At 39.4% G+C, this 25,049-nt stretch overlaps 1 protein-coding gene across 4 annotated transcripts in view; it reads left to right on the top strand.

Moving 5' to 3' along the window:
- Positions 1–25,049, top strand: part of sorl1 (sortilin-related receptor, L(DLR class) A repeats containing) — a 98,613-nt gene that overhangs the window by 20,400 nt on the left and 53,164 nt on the right. For all 4 annotated transcript variants that reach the window (XM_069147345.1, XM_069147342.1, XM_069147344.1 and 1 more), the window contains exons 3-6: positions 2,891–3,025; positions 7,177–7,338; positions 8,037–8,104; positions 20,032–20,212. In XM_069147345.1, the coding sequence (XP_069003446.1) occupies positions 2,891–3,025; positions 7,177–7,338; positions 8,037–8,104; positions 20,032–20,212 (546 nt within the window). The remainder of the gene's footprint in view (positions 1–2,890; positions 3,026–7,176; positions 7,339–8,036; positions 8,105–20,031; positions 20,213–25,049) is intronic.

Raw genomic sequence — 25,049 nt, 5'->3', positions numbered from 1 at the left:
TTCCAACAAGACAATGACCCTAAGCACACAGCTAAAATAACAAAGGAGTGGCTTCGGAACAACTCTGTGACCATTCTTGACTGGCCCAGCCAGAGCCCTGACCTAAACCCAATTGAGCATCTCTGGAGAGACCTGAAAATGGCTGTCCACCAACGTTCACCATCCAACCTGACGGAAGTGGAGAGGATCTGCAAGGAAGAATGGCAGAGGATCCCCAAATCCAGGTGTGAAAAGCTTGTTGCATCATTCCCAAGAAGACTCATGGCTGTACTAGCTCAAAAGGGTGCTTCTACTCAATACTGAGCAAAGGGTCTGAATACTTATGACCATGTGATATTTCAGTTTTTCTTTTTTAATAAATTTGCACAAATTTCTACATTTCTGTTTTTTTCTGTCAAGATGGGGTGCTGAGTGTACATTAATGAGAAATAAAATGAACTTTTTTGATTTTAGCAAATGGCTGCAATGAAACAAAGAGTGAAAAATGTAAAGGGGTCTGAATACTTTCCGTACCCACTGTATATATATGTCAACCCGTGGAATGATTAATTTGTGACACTTCTCAACTCCAGACCTCACAGAGTTCTAATTAGGCCACAAAGCCTTAAAAGAAAATTGATACTTTCTAATTATCCCTTATCTCACACACACACATACATCTGTAGAGCCAAATGTTTTGAAAGGGTAGACGGTTTTAAATGCGTAATTGTCCCCTGAGGGATGTGATCAAGGGGATACTTAAGCCTTTTTTTTTTTAATTACAGATTATGGGAGTGATTTCATTTTGGCATACAGTAGTGGTGTCTCAGATCTTAATGTAGTTGGTTGTCCAGACAAGATAATGGAATAAAATCTACATTAGAGCTCAAACAATTTAAAAAAAAAATGTTCTGACCAGCATCGTCACATTTAAAATATTGTTAATAGGTAACAGTAACAATAATTATAATACATATTTCTTTTATTAATCAAATGTGGTCATGTTAAACCAAACTGATGATCCTGAGGGCTGCTGTAGACTGACAGGATGTTTAAAGCGCTTTGAGGTGATAAAAGTGCTTTGAGGTGATAAAGCGTGATACAGGTGGAGACCATTTACCATTTAAACATTCAGTGGAAATGAACTGAACTGTGGCATGATGGCACTTGAGTTTTCCAACTCACAGCGGATGCTGATTTTGATCAAGCGACAAAATGTGTAACAATTACTCATTAGGGTTATAACTTCCTCCGGCTCCGCTCACATCCAGGAGCTGCATATCATTTCGCCCGCAACAGGAGCAGTCTCTGAATTTAATGATCCACTCTTGTAATGTCCTACTTCAAACGGACTGCTGCGTATACAGACTGTAAATTTTGAATTCGAACGGCTCATTACAGTTCGAATGTTATTACGTTTGATATTTTGAATAAAAAGTGACAGCCCTTGTTGACACATGGCAATCACACCAATTGTTAATGTATGTCGTCAGAGCCCTGAGGAGACACTGTGCGTCCAAATTTAATTTAGGCCCCTTCTCAGTTTAATTATTCAGGAAAACTTGATCACAGCAAGGTGGAGCCTGTATCAAATGAAACGGCATGACTTGGCGATGTGATGATGTTGGCGAGAAAAATCGTTTTGAAATTACATTGAATTTAATCATAGTTCAAATCTGCATACAGCTTTGCGTTCATCTCCATACCCACTACTCTTGCTTGATTTACTCACGAATTCATCATTGCATCGACATGGAGCACGTATCACAATATAGAGCAAAACCAGAGCTTTATAATGATGATACTCACATATTGAAGATTGCTTTGAGGAACATTATTCTCGCTGCCTCTCTTTTTATACCCAATCATGTTACTAACCTGTTAACTGTTACCTGTACTACAAATCAACCTAATTAGTGCGAGGTGTCCCACCAGATCTTTTTTTAAAAATCCTACACTACTTTTCCAGTCTTTTGTCGCCCCTGTCCCAACTTTTTAGAAATGTGTTGCTGGCATTAAATTCAAAATGAGCATATATTTTCCCGAGAGCAAAAAAAAATGCCATAGTTTCAGCATTTGATAGTGTTACCTCTACCATTGTAGGCTGCCTCGCCAACGGGACCTTGCGCCCTCCCCGCCCCCTGAAAAAACTAAACAAAAACGAATGTACTCGTAGAACTGAAGTTTTATCCAGTAACTACTATTTCATTACTTATTTCCTGTGCAGCTGTTTCATTTCAGCAAAGTATGAGTTTTTTTGAATTTTATTGAACAAGAAGTAAATTTACAAGCATTGTAGACAAGTACTCATTATTTCATACAAAGGGTAACAATGTGGAAATAATAGGACAGTAGAATAACAAATAACAACAGTGTAAGATAAGTACATAAATAAAATAAAAATAAATAAACATAGATGATTTAGAAATATAAATTCTGTTGATGCAAAAATATCAGGAAAAAAGATATACATACCTGAAAATAGCATGTTATTCCTCCTCAAGAATTTCTTCACACAGTTCGACAGTTTTGTTAGCTCAGTATGAGAGTTGCGCATAAATGATTTTTGTCACTGAAAGTCGTGCTAACACAGACACGCAGCGCAGCAGTGCAGAAGGTGGATGCAGGTGAACGTTGCTTGAGTTGATGAGCTGCAGTCGTTACGTTATCTAAAGTTAAGCTGTCAATGGAAAAATCTCAACCTCAAGCTGCTGAAAACCAAAATGACCAGAATTTATAAAACGCACCCTACGTGTATCAAGGGAAAGTAGTCACCATGTGACACAGTGTGTAGCGTAGCAATTCCCGGGGTATTTGTCCAATGTTAATCTACGTGCAGCAATCCAGAGCTGAAGTTTTATCAAGGACTACAAGGTATTGATTACTTCCTCCTCCCCTCTTTTGTCTTCAGGTCTACGTGTCCTATGACTACGGAACCGCTTTCACGCTCGTATCGGACAAGTTCCAGCTTTCGGGGGCCAAAGTGAAGGAGGGCGGCAAGCAGGTCATCTCCCAGTTCTACCACAGCCCTGCAGACAACAGGAGGGTAAGTCACAGTCAGTGCTGAGCTGCACAGCAAATTAACTGTTCATAGGCTAGGACACCACTGAAGGTGAAGTTCTGAACATGGAATCTTGGAATCATGGAAAAATGAAATGCGTCCTGAGTTCTCTCTGGGCTCTTGGGAACGTCCCCTTCAAAGACAATTTTGTGCTTGTTTACGGAGTCAGACAGTTCAAATCTGCTTCGGAGATTTATCAAACTGAAAGGTCTGTTGAATTTCTTTGACTTCATGGTTTTGGACTGTAAACCTTAACTCCCCACCCTTTTCTCAAACAATGAGCTGAAGTAAACCATTTTTTTCTTGACTGAGTAAAGACCAAAAAAAAATAAAGATAATAAAACTTAAAGACTATGATATGGTATTTTATTGCAGGGCTGTAGTTTATTCTTCAGACATACACTCTTAACTTCAGGTCCCCCACCTCTTTAATACTAACAAATGAAGTTGAGATTGAGGAAATCTGAATTTGAACTGACATTGTACAGAGTGGTGAAAACCAGTTTTTACAACATCATCGTGATCAGGAGGGCCATTAGGGTGTGGAAAAGGGGGTTTCGGATGCTGTTGGACAATCTGACTACCACTTTAAAGAATACCGATGCCTGAAATAAGACTTCAAGATGGGAGATAAACTTGAGGATGCCATTTATACAGAAATTGCCAGACAATGTAGTCACCTGTTGTGTCCTTGATAGTCATAAAAAGACAAAGGGAAACGATAGATAAAGGCCAACTTTATCCATTGGAAATGGATTAGTGCCTTTCCTCAACTTGGGGTTCAGTGTCTTACCCAAGGGACACATTGACAAGTGGATTGAACCACCAATTCCTGTGATTGGTGGACTGCCTGCTCCACTCCCTGAGCCACAGTGTGCTTCATAAGCAATTAATACGACGTGTTTCATTACAGTGCTGTATCATCAGTACATGCAGGACTTTATAGTTTACCCACCTAGAACAGCAGGAATGGAGCAGTAAGCATAAAAGCTCATTTCCTGTCCATGGAGAAAGCTTCATCGGGCTGTCTGACTGTTGGGGGTCATTTGTCTGGCTCAGAGCTGGTGGAGTGGACGAGGGGAGGTACACAAAGATAAAGCATTAGGACTGGAGAGAGACAGGTTTGGCAAAACAAAGAGCAGGGTTTCAGGATATTAGGGTCGCATTATCAAGTGAGGAAAAGCTTCACTTTGTTTGCAGAAAAAAAGCAGGACTAACTTAATGTAAGTAAACAATCTGACGTTACTCCAATTTTGTAATCCAAAAGTGTATTGTCTTTCAGTCACTTTAAAGTCAAACTTACATTTATTAAAAGTATATTTCTTCCCCCAATTTCAATATTATTCTACTTCTTATGTCAAACCTTTTAAAAATGTTTTCCTCTGAATGTGTTTCCAAGCTTTGAGTGTTTTTGAAGCTCCAGTATATTTACACTGATACCTGGGATTGTTTTGATGCCAGCACATTTTTAACCCACTTTTTTATTGGTAAAATGATTCGCAGCCAAGAGATCTATTAATATTTTCCTTTGCAACATATTGAAGCCGGAATCTTTTTGAATGGAGTTTGGATGTTTGGTTTGGCTCTGGTGATGAAGAACGCGTTCACATTATGTTACTGGGGAAAATATGGGTATTTTCTAATGTCTTGTGCTCTCTTATTGTAACATGTTCCTTAATTTTAACATAGAATATTTCTGCATCTGTAATAGGGCCGGCTACCGATCTTTGATTGTATGGCACGACCCAATTGATTCGGTAGTATCGAGGTTTGAAAAATGCCTTTTCATTTGGTGCCAAATTTTGATACTTACACAACATCCACACTTGCCAGAGCATAAAAGCCTCTTGTTGGCCAACCAACTTGCGGAGATAAAATAAGCCCTCTATATATCCTACATTTGAATCAGAATTTCACCCTTCACCTAATCTTTGGCCAGATACCTGTGATATGTCTGATATACTTGCTCTGCACGAACATTGTTCTGTGTGCAACTGGCCAGCTAGTGTCTACCGATACCATGTGAGGAATTTAGGGGACATCTGTTAATTGCAGCTACAGGAAACAACCTAGGTTACGCTCCTCTCTAAACTGAATGGAAATGAAGGATTTATACCGTAATGTGTCATGTAGCTTTCTTTTTCTTTTTTTAAATGGATTTTTTAAAATTGGTTTAAAAATAAATAATGTTCAGAAATGATGCCCAGCCCTTAAAAATGTAAGTCCAAACTGTGTTCACTTTCAATCCGTATAATAATATAACAACTTTGAAATACGAATTTCTGATTATTTTAAAGTTTTAAATGAAAAGGCCTTCACCATAAAGATTGGCAGCAGGGGGAAACTGCAAGCCTGGCTCTCAAGAAAAGCCGCACTACATCACTATTACACAGGCTATGGAAAAATCCTTATCAATAGTTGTCAGTGCAAGTAGGATTATTAGACTGGGTGCAGTTAGTTTTTAATGCATACATTTTTGAGTGGTATTGATCTTTTCATCTCACCCTCAGAATAATACAAAAATAAATAACTTATTTCATTAAAATGGCTTCAAGGACTGGAGTGATGATGATAAGAGTCCAGATCAATTTCAAGACATCATTTAGTAAGTAAAGTTTGAGGTCCAAAGTTGGTCGATATCATGCCAAAATAATTGGTAAACTAGAGATTTAAAATAATGACTGTAATTTTTAAATTAAAGAAATGCTCAGTCACTTTTTGTGTTACAAAAATGAACAAATCCTCAATATTACCTTATATTACGACATTACTGTAAACAAATTACACACATGAATTCATGTTAAATCAGCATCAAGCACAGAGTTTAACAAAGTGCTCATATAAAGATAGGTCATCTTAATTTTCCCCTACTGCTCCAGGTTTAATTTGCTTCTTGGCACACAGTTATTATTCAGACGGTAAACTCGTCTGAGCGCTTGAACAGACTCTGCCCCCAGTGGGACGGAATTAAGCGAAGCTCCACCATACATTAGTGATCTGGCAACTCGACTTCCCACTGCAACACTGCACTCAGACATCACTGAAGCACCTAAGAAACACTTCAGCTTCAGGGATTGTTTTTTTTCTCTCTCTTATACAACACCCACATAGTGTCTTAAAGGAACCGGTACTGGAACTTCAAGAGCACTTTTTTTTACTTGTGTTTCTCCAGATTCCTCTTTTAGAATAGCTTTGTGTATTTATTCTAAGCTGTATAGTGCTACTCAGCCTGTGAAAATGGTTGTAATATATAAACTCCCCCCCCCCCTAACTCCAGAGAGGAAATAACCCTGATCATGTCATTGTCATGCCATCGGGGGCTCAGAGGCTGCAAAGTTACAACAAACATCCTGAGTTACAAACTGTCAGCGTAGAGTTTGAAAGATGGGAGTTATCTGCTTGTCAGGGAGTGTCAAAGTGTAAAACAAAATGCAGTACGATGCATTATGGGAAATGTAGTAGCATTCAGGCAACCCTCAGTTTAAAATTCTTCTTGTGGACTAGTAGTGGCTCTTCCAAGCTATTAACCAACTGGTCATCACATGTTTATGTTAATTTAAAATTGGAATAAATACTGTATTTTTGGGGACATCAGAAAATGGTTCAAGTTACAGTGCTGAGTGAGAATGTTACAATAAATATTGTTAACACTCTGCTTACATTAAAGAGAAGTACAGAACTGTAATAATGAGCCATTCAAATGTACATTTTATAAGCGCATTCATGAAGTGAGCTAATAAGGCTATCTAGAGTAGCCATGCTAACTTTAGGCTAATCATATGTTTCAAATCGTAGGTCATGTTTGATGTTGCCAAATGATGAGTGAATTTTACATTTAGAGTTTGTGTGTCACCTCCATCGCTCGAGACGATCCCCCACTTTGAATGACTTCCTACCTGACGTCGTCTAATAACTGCGATGAGGTGGTGTCAGAACATCACATAATCAAATTAAAGGAGCTGCCGAGTACCCGTGTCAACAGAGCACAAGAACTTTTGTATTTTTTTTTTATTTGTCAAATATTATTCTGGATTCCATCATGTATTTGTTTTAAAAAACTTTTTTTTGGAAAAGCATCAAGAGGTCGTCATAAGTCCCGTTTTTTTTCTCTTCTTTTTTCTGTTCTTCTTCCTCAGTACTTGTTCGTAGACTCCACCAACAACTACCTGTGGAACACCTTTGACTTCTGTAAGAGCATCCAGGGCTTTTCCCTCCCCTTCAAACCGACCGACCTGCTGCTCCACTCCAGACGATCCAACCTGGTGCTCGGCTACGACAGCTCTCACCCGAATAAACAGGTGAAGGCCTGCCCCGCCTCCAACTTCCATCTTCATGGGGTGTAGTTGTCTAATGGTGTTTCTTGTGATTAAATCTTGTGTGAAACAAAAAGAATGACGCAGGCATGCTCAGTATGAAACACAATTGGAATCTGTGTATTTGACAGCGTAAAGGCTTCTGCCATTTATCTGCTTTTTAGTCAATTCTTGGAGATATAGAGAAGCACTTGTCACATCATCAGCCTTTCCTGTTACAGGCACAACTTTAGGTGAGAAGTGAGCTACATTTGTACATACAAATACTTCAGTTACAACAATAAACTCACCAAAAAGAAAGGTGGAATACCTTCATTCCTGCTCGTATTAGAAGTTTGCATTGACCTAATTTCTTTGACTTCTTTTACCTATTAAGTATTCATGACTCGTCTGATTCAGTACTCCACGTGTGGTGCATTTTAACCAAGACCAAGAGGCTCCTGATCGCTTAGGTTTCAGGCATGGAAGCTTTTTTTACTCTTTGTCTTAAGTTTAAGCACAATAGCGTCAAAGTGTCTCCAGTGTTCTTCCTTGTCACATATGTAAGAGCCAAAATGCAGGAATGAGCTTGACCTACATTTTTACATTGTACCATCCCCCTCTTCTTCTTCTTCTCCTCTCCCCTTCCTCCTCCTCCCCCTCCTCCTTGTCCTTGCACCCTCTCATCCCTCCTGCTTCTATAGCTGTGGAAATCAGACGACTTTGGGGAGACGTGGGTGTTGATCCAAGAGCACGTGAAGACCTACTTTTGGTAAGACAATGGCTGTCTCAGCTCACGACAAGTACACCGCACACTAAAAGGTACATATTTTTACATGTGAGAGATATCCAGAGCGCTGTGCAGCAGTCACTAGTGCAGAACATGAATGAAAGAGTAAAAACAACATTCCTGAAAATTCCAGTTAGGTCGTTATCTCCTCATCTTTCAGGCACTAATTACTATCAAATATTGATTGATATGACTACTGTAATGCTTGATTGAATTATAGCAGCATTGTCACTACCAGATGGATCAGAAATGACAATGAACTAGTTGCTTAATAATTCAAGGAGGGATGTCAATTTTCAATAATTTAATTAATTGACAGTCGGCCATGTTAAAAATGAATAAAATAGAGTGGATGTTTTTAACCACTGAAATTTATGTTTGCAGCGAAACATAAATGTCTGTTGGCTACGGTAATAATTTCAAGAAGAGAGAAAGTAAACTGCAAGTCGCTTTTTGTAAAACTATAAATCAAATAACACAAAAGTAATGACCTTATTAAAAACTGCCAGGCTCCCATCTGTTGCTATTCAACCATTAGCTCGACCAAACCCAAGATAATAAATACAAACAGCTGCACAACTGCCACACTGCATTGGGCATGAATCACATACATCTAACAATTAAAACAGTCCCACCTACTTTTAATTTATTTTTTATCTATTTATGACTGCAGTCTTCAACAGTAAATAACCTTTATTACTCTCACCTTCTCGCAGATCTCAGTGTTTATGGTGGCGTCTTATTTAGTAAAAGTTTATATGCAGGGCAAGTCGATTGGATGTCAGTGGCCAATCGGTCAGCATTGTTTTAGATTATGTCATTCTTTTTTTAAGATACAGATGAAACGCATCGTAATTTGCTTACATACACGTGGAGGAGGTGGAATGTATTATGGGATGCACTCTTAGCTGACACTCCTGGGTGGAAAACTAGCGACTGCGGAATGTTTCGTACAGTTTGCTGGTGATTTACCTGCAAGGATGGGCTTCAGTGCCTTGAAACACCTGAAGATGGACTGAAGGAGCAACCTCAGTGAGTCCACACCAACAGGACTGCTCTTCATCTGCCTGGAGGTGCTCAGACATGAAGCAGTTTTACCAGGACGTCTGTTGTGAACAGGTGACTCAGGAAGCAGACAGGGAAGGAGCTCGAGGAGACCACGTGCACGCAAACAGATGCCATGATGGCACTTTCTCTCACTATTCCGTGTTAACAAGGACAAGAAAGATGGAAATGAAGCACCTTGTGTCACTCTTTTCAAAGAAACTCATTTTTGGCCACACACTTGTTTTGAGTTGCACACACTGCTGAAACGGAGCGGGGACTAGAGTATGACGTGTGCAGTCGACTCGGTAGTATCCGCTGATAACCTGCATGTGAGGTGTTGAGGAGACATCTGCAGACCCCCAAGCACGAGGAAAAAACACATCTCCCAGCGTTGTCTCAGTTCTGGGCACAATAGTTTATTATCAAGGGCATCCATACTGAATTGTTATTATCCAAAGTTCTGTTCTTATGTTGTAAACAACCCAAATCTAGAGGGAACTTCAGTGTTGCATGTATTTTGTTTTAATAAATCACCACAATTATGGAAAAAGAGTCCCTTTTGTTTAGAGGCTGCAGGGTCAGCGAAAATATTGCATAGGTCCAGTAAAACTCTGACCTGCTGGGTGAAAAAACTGTCATGTTTTAACTCTAATATAAAACGTTACTCATCCCTTATCTGCTGGGAGTGACTTGTTGACTCAACGTTCGTCCAGCTGCTGTAAACAGCTGCTCAGCTTGAACAAATGTCCTTTAATACTTTTGTGCCAACAAGTCTTGGAACTCTTTCACTTTTTACTGCCACCACTAAAATGTATTTAGTTTAGTTTTTTATTTATTTTTTTAAAAACATTTTTGTGAGAAGCTGTGTAATTAGTCTTGCTGGTCTGAAATGTTAGCAGCTTCTACTGTTGAACTTTCTAGTTTAGTATTAGCATGAGCCTCAGACAGCCAGCTCATAACCAAGACAGCTGCCAGACAACAACTCTGAGGAATTTTCTCACATTAATGCTGCAGTGTTTAAGTCAAAGGCTACAGTTACACGTGACCCTGCCCTGGAAATTTTTTTTAACAGTTTGTGTAGCAAACACAGATTTAACTTTGATGTCATTATACAATAAGAGGCTTTACAAAGTGGTGTGACTACAGTTAATCTATAATACATTTTACATTTGACAGTTTCATGTAAGAATCACTTGTCTTTTGCGGTTAATGCAGTTTTAATCAAGTATTATCGTCAATAATGAAGCATATGGAGATTCACCTTTCTGAATACTTAACAGGGCAATAAGGCATCAGTTGAGTAATTCCATGTCCTAAAAGTCTACACACTTCAGCACATAATGTTAGCTTAATTTTTCAGTTCAGTCAATGAAGAAAAATGAAAAGAACTAAAGGATCCACTTTTTTTCCCCTTTTACCTCAGTTATTCAGATGTGTTTTTCCTTTTCATGTAAAGGCCATCGCAGCTCGACTGTGTTTACACTGGTGACACACACTAACCGAACAGGACTATACCTTAAGTCATGTTTACTTTCACTTTGTCAGTGTCTTCCATTTCGTGTAAATATGTGTGAACTAGTTACCAGTAGCCCTGCTGCTTCAACTTCATTCACTTTGCATTGCAATAGAATTAGTGGACTAACAAAACAGGTGTGTGTCGCAGTCTGCAGATTCAAACCTACGGCTCATTTTTAACATGAGAGTTTATTCTGTGATCTGCAGTTGGCAGTTGGCAGTGGTTATGATTGTGTAAAGCTATTTACATATTTACTGAAGGTTTGGCTGTCAATCATTAGACCAAACACACACGAGCTTGTCGACACAAGTTAAGTTTAAAGAGAGGGGGACATCCTGGAAGTTGGATGTATCATATTAATTCATGTTTTCTTTAAGACTGGGATGTCCACCAGTGTAAAACAGATTTGAACACCCATTGCTGTAACACATGGCTCAGATTTTGCAGCAATGCAGGCGTCAACAAGTGTAAAGAAAGACATCACATTGACCTGGATAAAAAAAAAAAAAAAGAAACTGTATTTTATCCGACTCCTGATTGATTTCTTGTATTCCACGAGCAGTAGCACAGAAGTTCTGCAGGAGCAGACGATGCAAGCCAGCAAAAATCAAGTTTGTTTTATAATTTCTTACACAGTTTAACCAAATAAGATATACTTTGGCTGACAAAATACCGATGACCTCACGATACAAAGCAAGGCAGAAGAAAGGTTTACGGTGGCTGTTAAAAGTTTTCTTTCGAGCACTTTGCTGAACCTGTGACCAGATGGATCCACAGTGTAATGAAATAGGAGACGGCTCTCCTCTGTTGTCTTTGTGGTGTCTTTAGGTTGATCTTTTTTACAGAAGAGTTGGCAATAGGCAAAACATCAGTCAGCCTTTGTCTGTGTTAGTTCTTTGAAGACTGTTTGGTGTGTCAGGACCCCTCTAGGTGTTAAACTGTTATTGGCCAGTGTTGTGTGCTGGTGGGTTGATGCTAAATCTTGTTACCCAAGCAGAAAGCCCACTGACAGGCACAGAATGAACACTTTGATTTTACTTTAAAATGTTGCTTTTATTGTTTTATTTTCATTATTGATGTCTGTATTCCATTAGTTCAGGACAGAGGAAATGCCACTTCTGGAAACATAACAAATGCATTTTAAGACTTCTACATTGTTTGATAACGTGAAAAGTATTGATGTGTGAATACATAACTGGTTTTGATCACACTGATCGATGGAATTATGAATTGCATTTTAATTGTTTCCCTTTTACAAAACACAACATGACTCATTGCAGTCAAACCTAAGTTGTCAATATAATTGATTTATAGTGTGCTTTAACTACTTTAATACTTGTTTGATAAAGGCTAAATAATAGCTTCAGTGTAGAAGTAGCCTTTCCTTTGCTGCACTTTTACACTGCCGCCAAAAGACAGACAATGCAATTAGTGATCATATATCCCATGTCTATGCCAAACACTTCAAGCAGTCTGAGTTGGTTACTTCACATTTACAGTGGGTACGGAAAGTATTCAGACCCCTTTACATTTTTCACTCTTTGTTTCATTGCAGCCATTTGCTAAAATCAAAAAAGTTCATTTTATTTCTCATTAATGTACACTCAGCACCCCATGTTGACAGAAAAAAACAGAAATGTAGACATTTGTGCAAATTTATTAAAAAAGAAAAATTGAAATATCACATGGTCATAAGTATTCAGACCCTTTGCTGTGACACTCATATTTAATTCACATGCTGTCCATTTCTTCTGATCCTCCTTGAGATGGTTCTACTCCTTCATTGGAGTCCAGCTGTGTTTAATTAAACTGATTGGACTTGATTAGGAAAGGCACACACCTGTCTATATGAGACCTTACAGCGCACAGTGCATGTCAGAGCAAATGAGAATCATGAGGTCGAAGGAACTGTCCAAGGAGCTCAGAGACAGAATTGTGGCAAGGCACAGATCTGGCCAAGGTTACAAAATAATTTCTGCAGCACTCAAGGTTCCTAAGAGCACAGTGGCCTCCATAATCCTTAAATGGAAGAAGTTTGGGACGACCAGAACTCTTCCTAGACCTGGCCGTCCAGCCAAACTGAGCAATCGTGGGAGAAGAGCCTTGGTGAGAGAGGTAAAGAAGAACCCAAAGATCACTGTGGCTGAGCTCCAGAGATGCAGTAGGGAGATGGGAGAAAGTTCCACAAAGTGAACTATCACTGCAGCCCTCCACCAGTCGGGGCTTTATGGCAGAGTGGCCCGACGGAAGCCTCTCCTCAGTGCAAGACATATGAAAGCCCGCATAGATTTTGCCAAAAAACACATGAAGGACTCCCAGACTATGAGAAATAAGATTCTCTGGTCTGATGAGACCAAGATTGAACTTTTTGGCGTTAATTCTAAGCGGTATGTGTGGAGAAAACCAGGCACTGCTCATCACCTGCTCAATACAATCCCAACAGTGAAACATGGTGGTGGCAGCATCATGCTATGGGGGTGTTTTTCAGCTGCAGGGACAGGACGACTGGTTGCAATTGAAGGAAAGATGAATGCGGCCAAGTACAGAGATATCCTGGAAGAAAACCTCTTCCAGAGTGCTCTGGACCTCAGACTGGGCCGAAGGTTCACCTTCCAACAAGACAATGACCCTAAGCACACAGCTAAAATAACAAAGGAGTGGCTTCGGAACAACTCTGTGACCATTGTTGACTGGCCCAGCCAGAGCCCTGACCTAAACCCAATTGAGCATCTCTGGAGAGACCTGAAAATGGCTGTCCACCAACGTTCACCATCCAACCTGACGGAAGTGGAGAGGATCTGCAAGGAAGAATGGCAGAGGATCCCCAAATCCAGGTGTGAAAAGCTTGTTGCATCATTCCCAAGAAGACTCATGGCTGTACTAGCTCAAAAGGGTGCTTCTACTCAATACTGAGCAAAGGGTCTGAATACTTATGACCATGTGATATTTCAGTTTTTCTTTTTTAATAAATTTGCACAAATTTCTACATTTCTGTTTTTTTCTGTCAAGATGGGGTGCTGAGTGTACATTAATGAGAAATAACATGAACTTTTTTGATTTTAGCAAATGGCTGCAATGAAACAAAGAGTGAAAAATTTAAAGGGGTCTGAATACTTTCCGTACCCACTGTAAATCAGAAGCAGTCGGGGGGGACTTCAGGGTCAAGAAAACAAGGGCTAAGGATAAATAAGGCCGCAGTCAGACCACTCTGATGGCTGCTGGCTGATAATTGAATATTCAGATGAATAAATGTCTTCTGCCTCCTGAATGGATGCTCGATGGAAGCTCCTTCAGACAGATCACATGAAGGCCTCACTGCTGCTTCTGTAGGAAGCTAAATTACTTTTACGCACCGCAAACGACCTTCTGTCACTCATAACACGGTAACACGCTCCGTGTACATGCACACGCCTCACCTAAATTATGTAGAAGTAAAGGGCACCTGATTGGAATACTGATATGGTGAAACCCAACTACGGGAATCAGTAGTATAATGTGGATGTGAGTTTCCTGGTCATGACGATTATCCTGGTATGGTCATGTTTGACATATCTTTACATGAAACTCAGACAAATCTAGTTATGCATTTCGCATATATGATAAATATTAATATCCTGTTTACTTATTATTTTTAACAATTGTTGTCAAAATGTTCATATCCTGAACTGTTTACTGCCGCTACTACACACACCAGGTCCACAAAGGCTAATGTTATATTGTTTAGGCTAATGTAGCAATCGCTCGTAATGTGAACTGATGTTGACATTTAATTGATTCATATATTTTTTTCATATCGAATTGGGTATGGTGAAACATGGGGTTATCAATGTTATTGATACGGACTATCAAAGATCAGGAATGATGACATTGTTCTACTTATAAATTAATTATTTAACAATTACCAACTTGTATATTTAGCTCTTTTATTTCTGAGAGAAAATTCGGGTTCTTAATCGCTCCAGAAGTTCAGCTCCCAGTTTTCTGTTTCTGTGATGTCACCTCGCTGATGCGGTACCTATTCGATTTAGATTTAGATTTTTGACCTTGTTGATCCCACAGTGGGGAAATTCGGTTGTCACAGCAACATAGAAAGAACAAAAATGTGCACACAATATGAAAAAGAGCAATGAATAAATACCCACACACAGACTATAAAGACACACACACAAAAAAAATAATATATATATATCAATAAATAAATACATTTTGGACAGTTTATGCAGGCAGTTGTCAGCCTTCAGTGATAAGAGGTCCAGCTCGCATATTCCGATTTCTCAAAATCATTGTAGAGCAGTATTTTCGTTGATTTTGCAGCATTTTGATGAGGAAGTCAGGGATCAATTACGAGTTAAATAAATTTAAAAGCAGAACTGGAGCATGAGGATAATGAATCCAGCTCAGACACTATGAGTTCTGAAGGGGACCCCCATCAAAATGCATCCAATCAGTGGTCCCAAAAGAAGTTAGGACTCTCAAAGAGGAAATCTCTCACAAGCCCCTTTTTCCACTGCCGGGACGGAATCGACTCTACTCGTGTTTTCTGGTTTTCCATTGCTTAAAAGTTGAAGATAGTAGCTGCTACGTTTTGTGATATCACCTTCATCGATGAGGTTTCAAGCAAGCTGAGCTGATACTAAAAGGTGATGTTATAACACTGCAGGTTACTGATTCACAGACAATTACTGCATCACTGCGTGCGTCAAGTTACAGTACATGAGACATCCTACAAAAACTTGCCATTCTTAACTTGTCAAGCTACTATAATGATTTAGGATAGTAGTTTTAAATGAACTGGACCGCTCGATTCATTGCAACAGTGATCAATTAAAGGATAGATAAAGATACTTTAAAGGTGGCCCAGCTAAATTCTACATTATTAACTTCTAACTGATCATGGTTGAAGAAAAGGAAAGATTGGCCTTGACTTCCAAAAGCATATGGATACACTTCAAGTGTTTAGTTTGTCCACAAACAGAATGGCTTTACTCTCTTTTCTGGCAGTTTAGCAAAAAAAACTTTGCTAATTGTGTTCAATTGTTGTTATTCATCTATCGGACAATAAATTCCGACATTTCTAGAGTTTTTTTTTTTTTTTTTTAACCTTTAATGGTATTTACCAGTCAGCCAGTTAGACCTGATAAAGCCTGTTAAAGCTACACCTCTACTGTGGTAAACCAGCCAAGAGAAAAACAAAATTAAATGATTTTAGGACAAGGGTAGCACAAATAATCTTAACCCCCACCAAGGCTCATCCAATTTGGCTGTAATCCTGTTTGTTCTGGCTTTAGCAGGTGCTGATGCTGACGCGCTGCACATCGCTCGTAAAGCGCTGAAAGCAAGAGAAACTCGAGCCTGACTGTCAGCCTACTGCAGGATATGTTCAAAACCAGCCCGATGGGTAGCCCCCACCCACCCGCCTCCTAATCCTATGTTCTCGCTGCTAGGAGACAGACTGAGAGACAAAATCCTCTGTGTATACAATGAGAAGTACAATCTGCTCTTCCATATGGATTACAGAAAATGATACAAATCCTGCCTAAAAAAGTGATGTTAAGTGCATTCAGATAAACAAAGGGAACAGTTAGAGATGGTGGTTAACCAAATAACATGACCGAGGGAAATAGAAAAAGCGCAAATATACTTTTTGTCTCCAAGTTTTTGTTTCACAGACTAATTTAGTTGTTCAATTATTAAGGTTTTTGCTATGGTAAAAAAAAAAAAAAAAAAAAGACATTTTTCTATCTGCATTTTTCTATCTGCAAGAATCAAATTATTTTAGTTAGCTCATTATTTTAGGTAACCAAACCATATGTGAACTAATATGTGAAAACATGTTGGATTTAAGATGATTTTAGATGAACAAATCTTAAATACAAGTTTGGTATATGCTGACTTTGTAAATTGCCTTACTTGGTACCTTGTGGCTTTTTTTTTTTGTGAGTTTAGCATGTCATGTTAATTTGTCTCGGATAGTTAGATTGTGTTTAAATGAAATAAAATGTTTGACTTAATTATATTTTTAGAAACGGTGACAGCCCTATTGACTGCAGGTTTATTCATTGCTAGATATCGATATTGACTGACAAATCATATGTTTTTGTTTTATTGTAAAATCTTGGTTGTTGGCAGTCCAATCTAAAAAAGTTGATATTTTCCTTCAAAACATTTCTCGAAGCTCAAATTAAATGACAAACAGAACTGGCAGAAAATGAGAGAATTGCAAAAATTGGGGAGGAAGGGTGTTCAGAAAGTGTTAAAAAGGGGCAGAGATTTATTCAAAGTAAGGAACAGAGACAGACTACGAATAGCTCTCCATGCACTCTCAGCCCAGACAGCATCAATCAGTCGAACAGGGACCTTTGAAAGAATGCCACAGAGGCAGAGCTGAGCTGAGACACTGCTCTCTCTGTTCGGCTCTCGAGACTCTGGTGGAAAACACACTGATTTGGAAGGCAGACGATAAGATGCAGTCAACCTCCCTTCATTCATTCCGGCTGACTCTCCGTGCCACGCTTTCTGAGCAGCTCTCGCTGTACACTCGGGGCCACAAATAGCTTGACCATGCTGTTTTCCAAGGTTGACACATAGAGAGATATTTTTGGTTTGAACACGCTGATAGTCTGTATTTTGTACTGACATTTATTATCTTGAAAATTTGAATTTTTTTATATGAAAAAATGACAAGGATTCTTTGTACGTGAAAAAAAGCCTCTGAAACAGCTCAGTGAAAGCCAGAATAATTCAGTTATTTCAAGTGGTGTTTGCTGCCTTATAGGGCCGAATTCAGCACGTTTTTTTCAGATTAACACCCTCTGAAGAATAAAGTTCCCTGGAAGAGAGCCTAGAGGAAACCCACAGGAGGGACATGCAAACTCTCCACTAAAGGAACAGGGGCGTAATTCAAACTCTGAACCTTCTCACTGTGAGGTGATGCTGCTAACCACTTAGCCACATTGTAGCCCTTGGGAAACATCACTAACCATGAATTGCCCTTTAACTGTCAGGCCTGCTACCTGGAGTGCAGAGCTCCAAGGACACCAGAGTCAATCAAGTTGTCATTCTGTAGTGCTGGTAAGCAGAACACTCTTTGAGAACCTAAAGTGTGACTTTTTGACCCCTAGCACGCTGTTCAGATTGAAAATGAAAATACAGTGTAAATAACTGCTGCATAAATTGAATCACTTTTAACATCTTGGACAGGAGACTCTGCAACATCCTCAGAGTTGATAGATAGATAGATAGATAGATAGATAGATAGATAGATAGATAGATAGATAGATAGATAGATAGATAGATAGATAGATAGATAGATAGATAGATAGATAGACAGACAGACAGACAGACAGACAGACAGACAGCAGCATGGAAGATACGACAAAAGCAATACAATTTACAGAATAAAAATAGAGGTCGTAAAGGTATAAATAAAAAAAACTTAAAAATGCACATTATATACAAAATAATAGATAGAATAAGATAAAAAAATTTAATTAAATTAAAAACAGTGCAACGGTGTTAATGATGATGTAGGATGGATTTGGCCAGAGGTGAGTTATTGTACAGTCTTTGCAGTGGGCAGGCATGATCTCCTGTATCAGGACTTATCTCATGTATCTGTCCTTGTGACAGCAGAACTGAATGAGTCTGTTGGAGAAAGTGCTCTGCTGTCCCTGCAGTAGATGGTGGAGAGGATGGTCTGGATTATCCAATATGGATAACAGTTTGTTCAGTCTCCTCCTCTCCAGCACCTTTTCCAGACTGTCCAGTCTGCAGCTAATCATGGAGCTGGCCTTCTTAAACAGTTTGTTAAGTCTGTTGGTGTCACCGGCTCCAATGCTGCTCCCCCAGAAATGACCAATAGGTAGGTGGACTTACCTGTAAATGGAGAGCTTGTATATAACATGCAGTTTTGGAATGTCATACACCCGAACTGCTGCCAATTCTCCCAGCCTAATGAAATGAAAGGCCCTCTTGCGTTTCATATACGATCCAGTCATAAACGTGGTTTTGAGTCCTGTTTTGCTACGACCAACTGCACTGGTCCCCGCGCTGTGCTACCACATCATTATCAATATTGTACATTTGTGCACTTTGATGCATGCCTGCAGTTAGTCTTTGGATTGCTAACGAATGGTTCGCTTTCAAATCGATGAAGAGGCTGTGTTCATTTCATGTCGTGCTAATGCTTATCTGAACAACAGCTTTGACCTGCTGTTGCACCAGCATTTCAATCTGCCAAAGTTTGCTGTGAGACTGATTAGTTTAAATGTAGTTGGCTCACTCAGTGGATTTGGTCGAGTTCAACTTCGGTGAACTTTCCAAATGGAGGAAGCTGTTGTAGCATATTAGCTCTGTTGTTATTTAGTTTTCTCTGTTGTAGCATAAACTGCCCGATATAACTTTTTTTTCAATAGATTTATGATTTCAAAAAGCTTACAAGAAATAAATAGTGAAATATTCAGTCTTTTTAGTGTGATAATTCACCGCTTATCTTTATCGTGTATCCTCATAAAGAAAGTTCTGGGTTGTTTAGGTTGTTGGTTGAGCAGCAAATTATTTCAAATTGTCATCTTCAGCTTTGTGAAGTTGTTTTATGACAGTTTCGAGACATTTCATTGACTAAATGATTAAACAGTTCATCACAAAAACAATCTTTTAAAAAAAATCTTTTTAACACCTTGTGAACTCCATTTCCCAATTAGCAACTGAGCTTAGTCAGAGGTTCACACAGCTATTGTTAACAAAGCATGTTCACCCACCGCCTATTTTGTGATGTCAAGGGATTTTGTAGTGCCGCTTTCTGGTGTTAACAGACCAGAGTCTCAGGCAGGTTTAATATATATTTAATATCTAGATTCATATACAGTATATCCAGTATATTACAATGAAGCAAATGCGTGCCAAATTACAAACTATAAACTAATAAATCAACTCTTTTAATTACAATTTTCTCAGAATCAGTTTTTAATAAAATTAAGAAAAATAAAATTAAGAAAATGACTAATGTTTATCATGAACTGAGATAGCACAGCTACAGAGGAACATTATGGTGAAGTCGAAGTAGGACAGAATCCTTAACTTTGATGTGGAAAAGTATGTATATTGGATGTGTGAAGGAGAGAGTGTTGAATTTTTTATGTCAGCCTACTGGTATACCTACTGGTATAGTTATATTTAGCTCTGCATAAAAAAAACTGTATTACTTCAAAAAAAGAACAGATTAAATGGCTCTCATGCTCTCCCATCTTTATTCTTTCTCCCTGACCTGCTCTTTGCTTTCTCAACCTCTAATCCACCCCCTGTCACACTGGTCCCAATCCTCCAACTCTTTTCTCTCTCATCTCAGGGGTGTGGAACCCTACGACCCCCCCACCACCGTGCTGGTCCAGAGACACGAGCCCCAGGGTGTCTCCACTATACTCAGCAGCACGGACTTCTTTCAGAGCGAACAGAACCGCAGGGTGATCCTGGAGCAGGTGGACAGCTTCCAGCTCCGAGACAAGTACATGTTCGCCACGACGACACGGGTAAGAGAGAGGAAAGGAACAGCTGCTATATGCCACTTTAATCAGGCGTATGTTAAAGTTTTGTCTGTCACGATGACGGCCTTTATTACAGGTTGATCTTGCTGACATGATCAATTGATTAATGGTTAGTCAGAGGACAGAAAAGCGGTGGCAGTTTTTGATACTTTGTAAAGTACTAGCGACCCGGTTTCCAAAAAAAAAGTTGGGATTCTGGGTAAAATGTAAATAAAACAGAATGTGATGATTTGCAAATCATGTATCCCATATTGAATTGAAAATGGAACAAAGATCAAATGCTGAAACTGAAAAATGATATGCTATGAAAAATATATGCTCATTTTGAATTTGATGCCAGCAAGACGTTTTAAAATAATAATAATAAAATGCTGCCTCCTTCTCTGGGACTGAGCTCATTTAAGATGGACTGAGCTTAAGGGGAAACTGCATTGTTAAACGATCGAGCTTGAAAGTAATGGTTGTAAGATTTGGAGGAAATTAAAGAGCCAGTTTGTCTGCTGTGTTTTTCATTACCTTTGTGTCAGTCAGTGAACCCTCAGTAATGTTGTAGTGTCCTCTCTAGTTTCCCCACTGTTGTATCATGTGATAAGTAGAAGGCTTTATTCTAACTGCACTAGGCTGACATGTGATGGAGCAACAGAAGGTAGCTTCTGTGTTTCCTGTTGTTCCTGCTGTGCACAAGCATACATTTGTTACAGTATAGATGAAACAATGTTTCAGCCAGTTTCCCACCTCAGCACAATGAGCTGAGCACAACAGACGCTAGATCGATATTTGGCTGGTGGTGCACGTGAAGCGCAGTGTGTTTGTCATCGTTAGTCTTCAGTGTTTGTGTAGTGGTAGTCTCAGTTCGGCAGCAGACAAACAGACAGCGGAGCAGATGGCTGAAAATGACTTGGATCTCATCTCCTCCGTTGTTTCGCAGGGCTGCCTCGGACAGATTTACTTTGCTCCGCGTGGCACGTCGGCTGCGGCGTGGGCTGACGAGCAGCCTGTAGCTGCAGGGCTTTACAAAAACAGTTGACTGTCAAGAGAGGTCGGCTGTGAAGGATTTTCGTCTGATCTGATAATTGAAATCAGATGGTTCATCGTGCTAAGTTAAATGCGACTTGCTGTACTTGAAATCAGCGAGGAAAGTGAAGAGTTACATGAAAGCACACTGCATTGATTGACTATTTGCTTACATGCTTTCAATGCAGGAATTTTACCTCTCTACAATATAATTTTCAGTGATGATGTGAATGTTTCAATCTATGTGTTAATGCAGGTGCATAATGCATATTGGTGCAGATTACAGCTGGTCGAGTCACAACAGTGTATAGTGAGTGGCTTTATTATGTCCAAGTGGTTAATGTGGTCAAAACACTTATTCCCAACTACTTACATGGTTCAATGAGGGACAGAGGTTAACCTCAAATGTCATTTATATGATGGTTTGTTTACTGTTTGAACGTGAAACAAAGACTTTGAAAAAGGCGCATGTGTATGTTTGAGACATCAGCCTCCTTATATTGTATCAATTATAAAATGCAACAGCGTTTACTTTGAGAGTGTATCAAACTACAGAAGGCTACACAACAGTAACTCGTGGCTGTCGCCTGGCGTTTTGATATTTCCATGTTATTGCTATTTTGATCATGTTAATCAGGATTTCCTGAGCTTTCACTTCTGAGCAGTGACTTCTTCCATCCATGTGTGAAACGATAACATTTTTAAAACATTTGCTTAGCAAACTGAAAGGAAAACTGAAAGATTCGCGAGACTGAAAGAACTCATTGATATATGACATCTTTGATTGTCACTTGTGACTTACCAGTAACGACTGTTTATAGCAACCACCAGTGAATATGCTCGGATAGATGCAGGTTTATAAAGTCAAGATGTGGGAACCCACAGAAAAAAGAGGAATTGAATTATCTCTAGTGGGTTTCAGCTTATGCAACAATGATTTAACAACAAGATACTGTTACACAGTAAACAAACATTTTAGTCATGGTTTGGAAGCTAGTTTAAACTGATATGAACAGCTGTAGCTTGTGGTTTTATAAAAAGCTGCAGTTAAGAGTTTGAAGTGATACGAACATCTTAAAAGTTGTACTCACGGTGTGAACCAGCAGATCATCGTTTGGCGTATGATTCTTACTCGGTCCACATACCAGTTTCAGCTTTCAGCCATATCTCTTAGTTTTCATGAGCAGATGGAGATAGTCCAGTTGTCATGTGCAGTTGAATTCCCCACAACACCGTCAGTACTGAGTTCATTAACAATTGAAGGTTAGGCATCAAATTCACAGGGTGAAACATCTTTTGCACGAAAGCCACAGGTTGTAACTAACACATCAAAAAATGGGAAACCGACCTGAAAACATTTCAAAAACCTTGAGACAATCCCAATGAAAGACGCAAAAAGTATAGTAAAAGTCATATTATTTAGTTGTCAATGAACTTTTTCCACTCAAGATAGAGTATAGTATGCACTCATTCCAACAATGTCTCTCCCACAGACAAAGCAGATCAGATCAAATCCAAAAATGTATCTAGATTTGAGAACAAAACCTTCTCAAATTAGTCTGTGACCTAATACTGATCCATTTGGGGCTTGCTGACATGGAAAAAGACAGAGAGACTATGAGGACAAGAGGGTGAAATTAATGTTAGCAGCACATGGCATGTAAAGTTTGGGTTTTCTGTCTGTAGTTTGATGCTCACTTCTAGAAACAGTTCACCAGTGCTGCATGCCGCGAAGGAGGTCGGGGGGTGGCAACTTAAACATCTTTAATGTTAATCATGTTGTCCAAAGAGATTGAGTCAGAAGCATAAAGCCCCCCCGCCCCCCAGTAACGACCTAGTCCGTTTTTAGAGATCGTTTCTCAAATTGAATAAATACAGAATATGGAAACACTAAATTGCCCAGCTAACTCAATATTGTTGGAAGTAAGATATCTGATAAAAAAAAAATATCAATGGACTCATGTATTTTTAAGATTTTAGCACCATGTCATCTGTTAAAACCAAACTGGTCAAGCTAGCTGCCGCTTGGATTTTGAGTATGCGACTCTCCATGGTGTTACGGTACCAAAATAGACCCGATTTCACCCAATGGGTCACATTTATTAGGCCTATAACAAGTAAAAACAACTTTATATTGCATATTATATGAAATTCAATTCCAATTATATATTTGCCATTGAGAAGGCGGAGTGATATTTCCAGTGATGAGCAGGGTGTGCTATTATGCTGATCTGAGCACGTTCCAAATGTACAGTTGACCAATCAGATCGCTGGTTCGGAACTACTTGTTGTATAATAAGGAAAATACATTGCCTGACTCATTCTTTAAAACAATCACACACACACACACACACACACACACACACACACACACACACACCACTTCTCAGCATTAAACTACAGGGTGTGCTCCATGTTGTGGTGACCCGTCCATGACCTCCCTCCTCTGAGCTCCACAGCTGATGAGACCAGTCAGTCAGATCAGTACAGCCGCTGGCCCCGGGGCTGAAATGGAGATGACGATGACACAGATACGGACCGACCTGCCACAAAGCATCAGCTCAATTAGCCACAAACTGCAAGCGCACCTATCTTTCTTCTGTAACGTGTTCATCAACTGTAAAAAGCATGATTCTTCTAGTCTCGGTTACTTCCTCTCTTCTTCTGTCGTTGGCTTGCTCAAATAGGATTAGAATAATGGAATATCACAAGTGCTTTTGGCAGTACCAAGCTGCTTAAGCTAATTAAAGAGCCAGGAATGGAGATTTTTATCGAACAATAGGGATCCGAAGGAATAGAGTGCTAATCAGATCTTAAAGACATCAGCCTTTGGTCCCATCAAGGAGACCCATGGAAAATAAGTGGCTTAGCAGATGTAATGGGGATGTCGATAAGGCCCGCAGTTATCCGGTCTCCATAGTCCTTCTCATTTAGATCACAGATTTCTCTGCAAAGACAGTCTTGGACAGACAGAGAGAAATACAGGAAGTGGAGAGTGGAGGAGGAATGATTCCTCCCGTCAAAAAACAGCATGTTTTTTAACGTGGCTTCTGCAGCTTTTGCTTACTTACTTGTTACTGCTTACTTACTGCTTCTACCTCTTGTTAGGGTCTCCTCCAACCCCGGAGGAAAAGTTTCAGGCTTATTAGCTACCTAATGCTCCTTATGTTCATCAGCTAGTCGCTACCTGTGTATTGTTCTATTTGGGGCTGAGTGGGTAATGTAAAGTGGATTTTCAGGAGATGCAGTTTTATGTGATAATTCATCACTACTACCAAACCCCTTCACAGTGTTATTTGATACATAGCTATTATGATCATAATAAAAAATAATGCAGTCTGTAAAAAGTTATTGTCACAAATGTATTAGCAGACCGTTTTCTTTTACAGATCACTGAGCAATACTGACTCAGTGACACTGAGCAATTAGCATTAACATTCATTTGGAGCCTATATAGGTCCAGTATTATTTTTTTCTTGGAGCTCTGTTTTGCTCTCCACCACCTCCAGAAAAACAACATTACAGTCTTTACCTTCCAGATATACCACAGCGTTCACCAGCTCGTCACTACCTTTGTCTGCCTGCAGCTGGTGAGACCAAACCGGAACACTTAAGTTGTGGATCGTAAAATCTAAACAATGAGCTGAAAGCTCTGGTAGAGGTGAGGGGAACCGAAGAGTTGGGTGCTTGTTTCCTTTGGGCTTGTCACTTCAAGTGACCGCTTTCACATCATACATAGTCATTACCTCCGCTATTAATTTTAAAAGAATCAGGTACAGCTCTAAGTATCAGGTCTCTACCTGTGAAA

The sequence above is a fragment of the Embiotoca jacksoni genome, unplaced genomic scaffold (genome assembly GCF_022577435.1).
Source record: "Embiotoca jacksoni isolate LCO1_2020_lvr unplaced genomic scaffold, fEmbJac1.0.p SCAF_14, whole genome shotgun sequence".
NCBI lineage: Eukaryota > Metazoa > Chordata > Actinopteri > Embiotocidae > Embiotoca > Embiotoca jacksoni.
The sequence above is the reverse complement of the archived record's forward strand: the minus strand, read 5'-3'. Positions and strand labels throughout refer to the sequence as shown.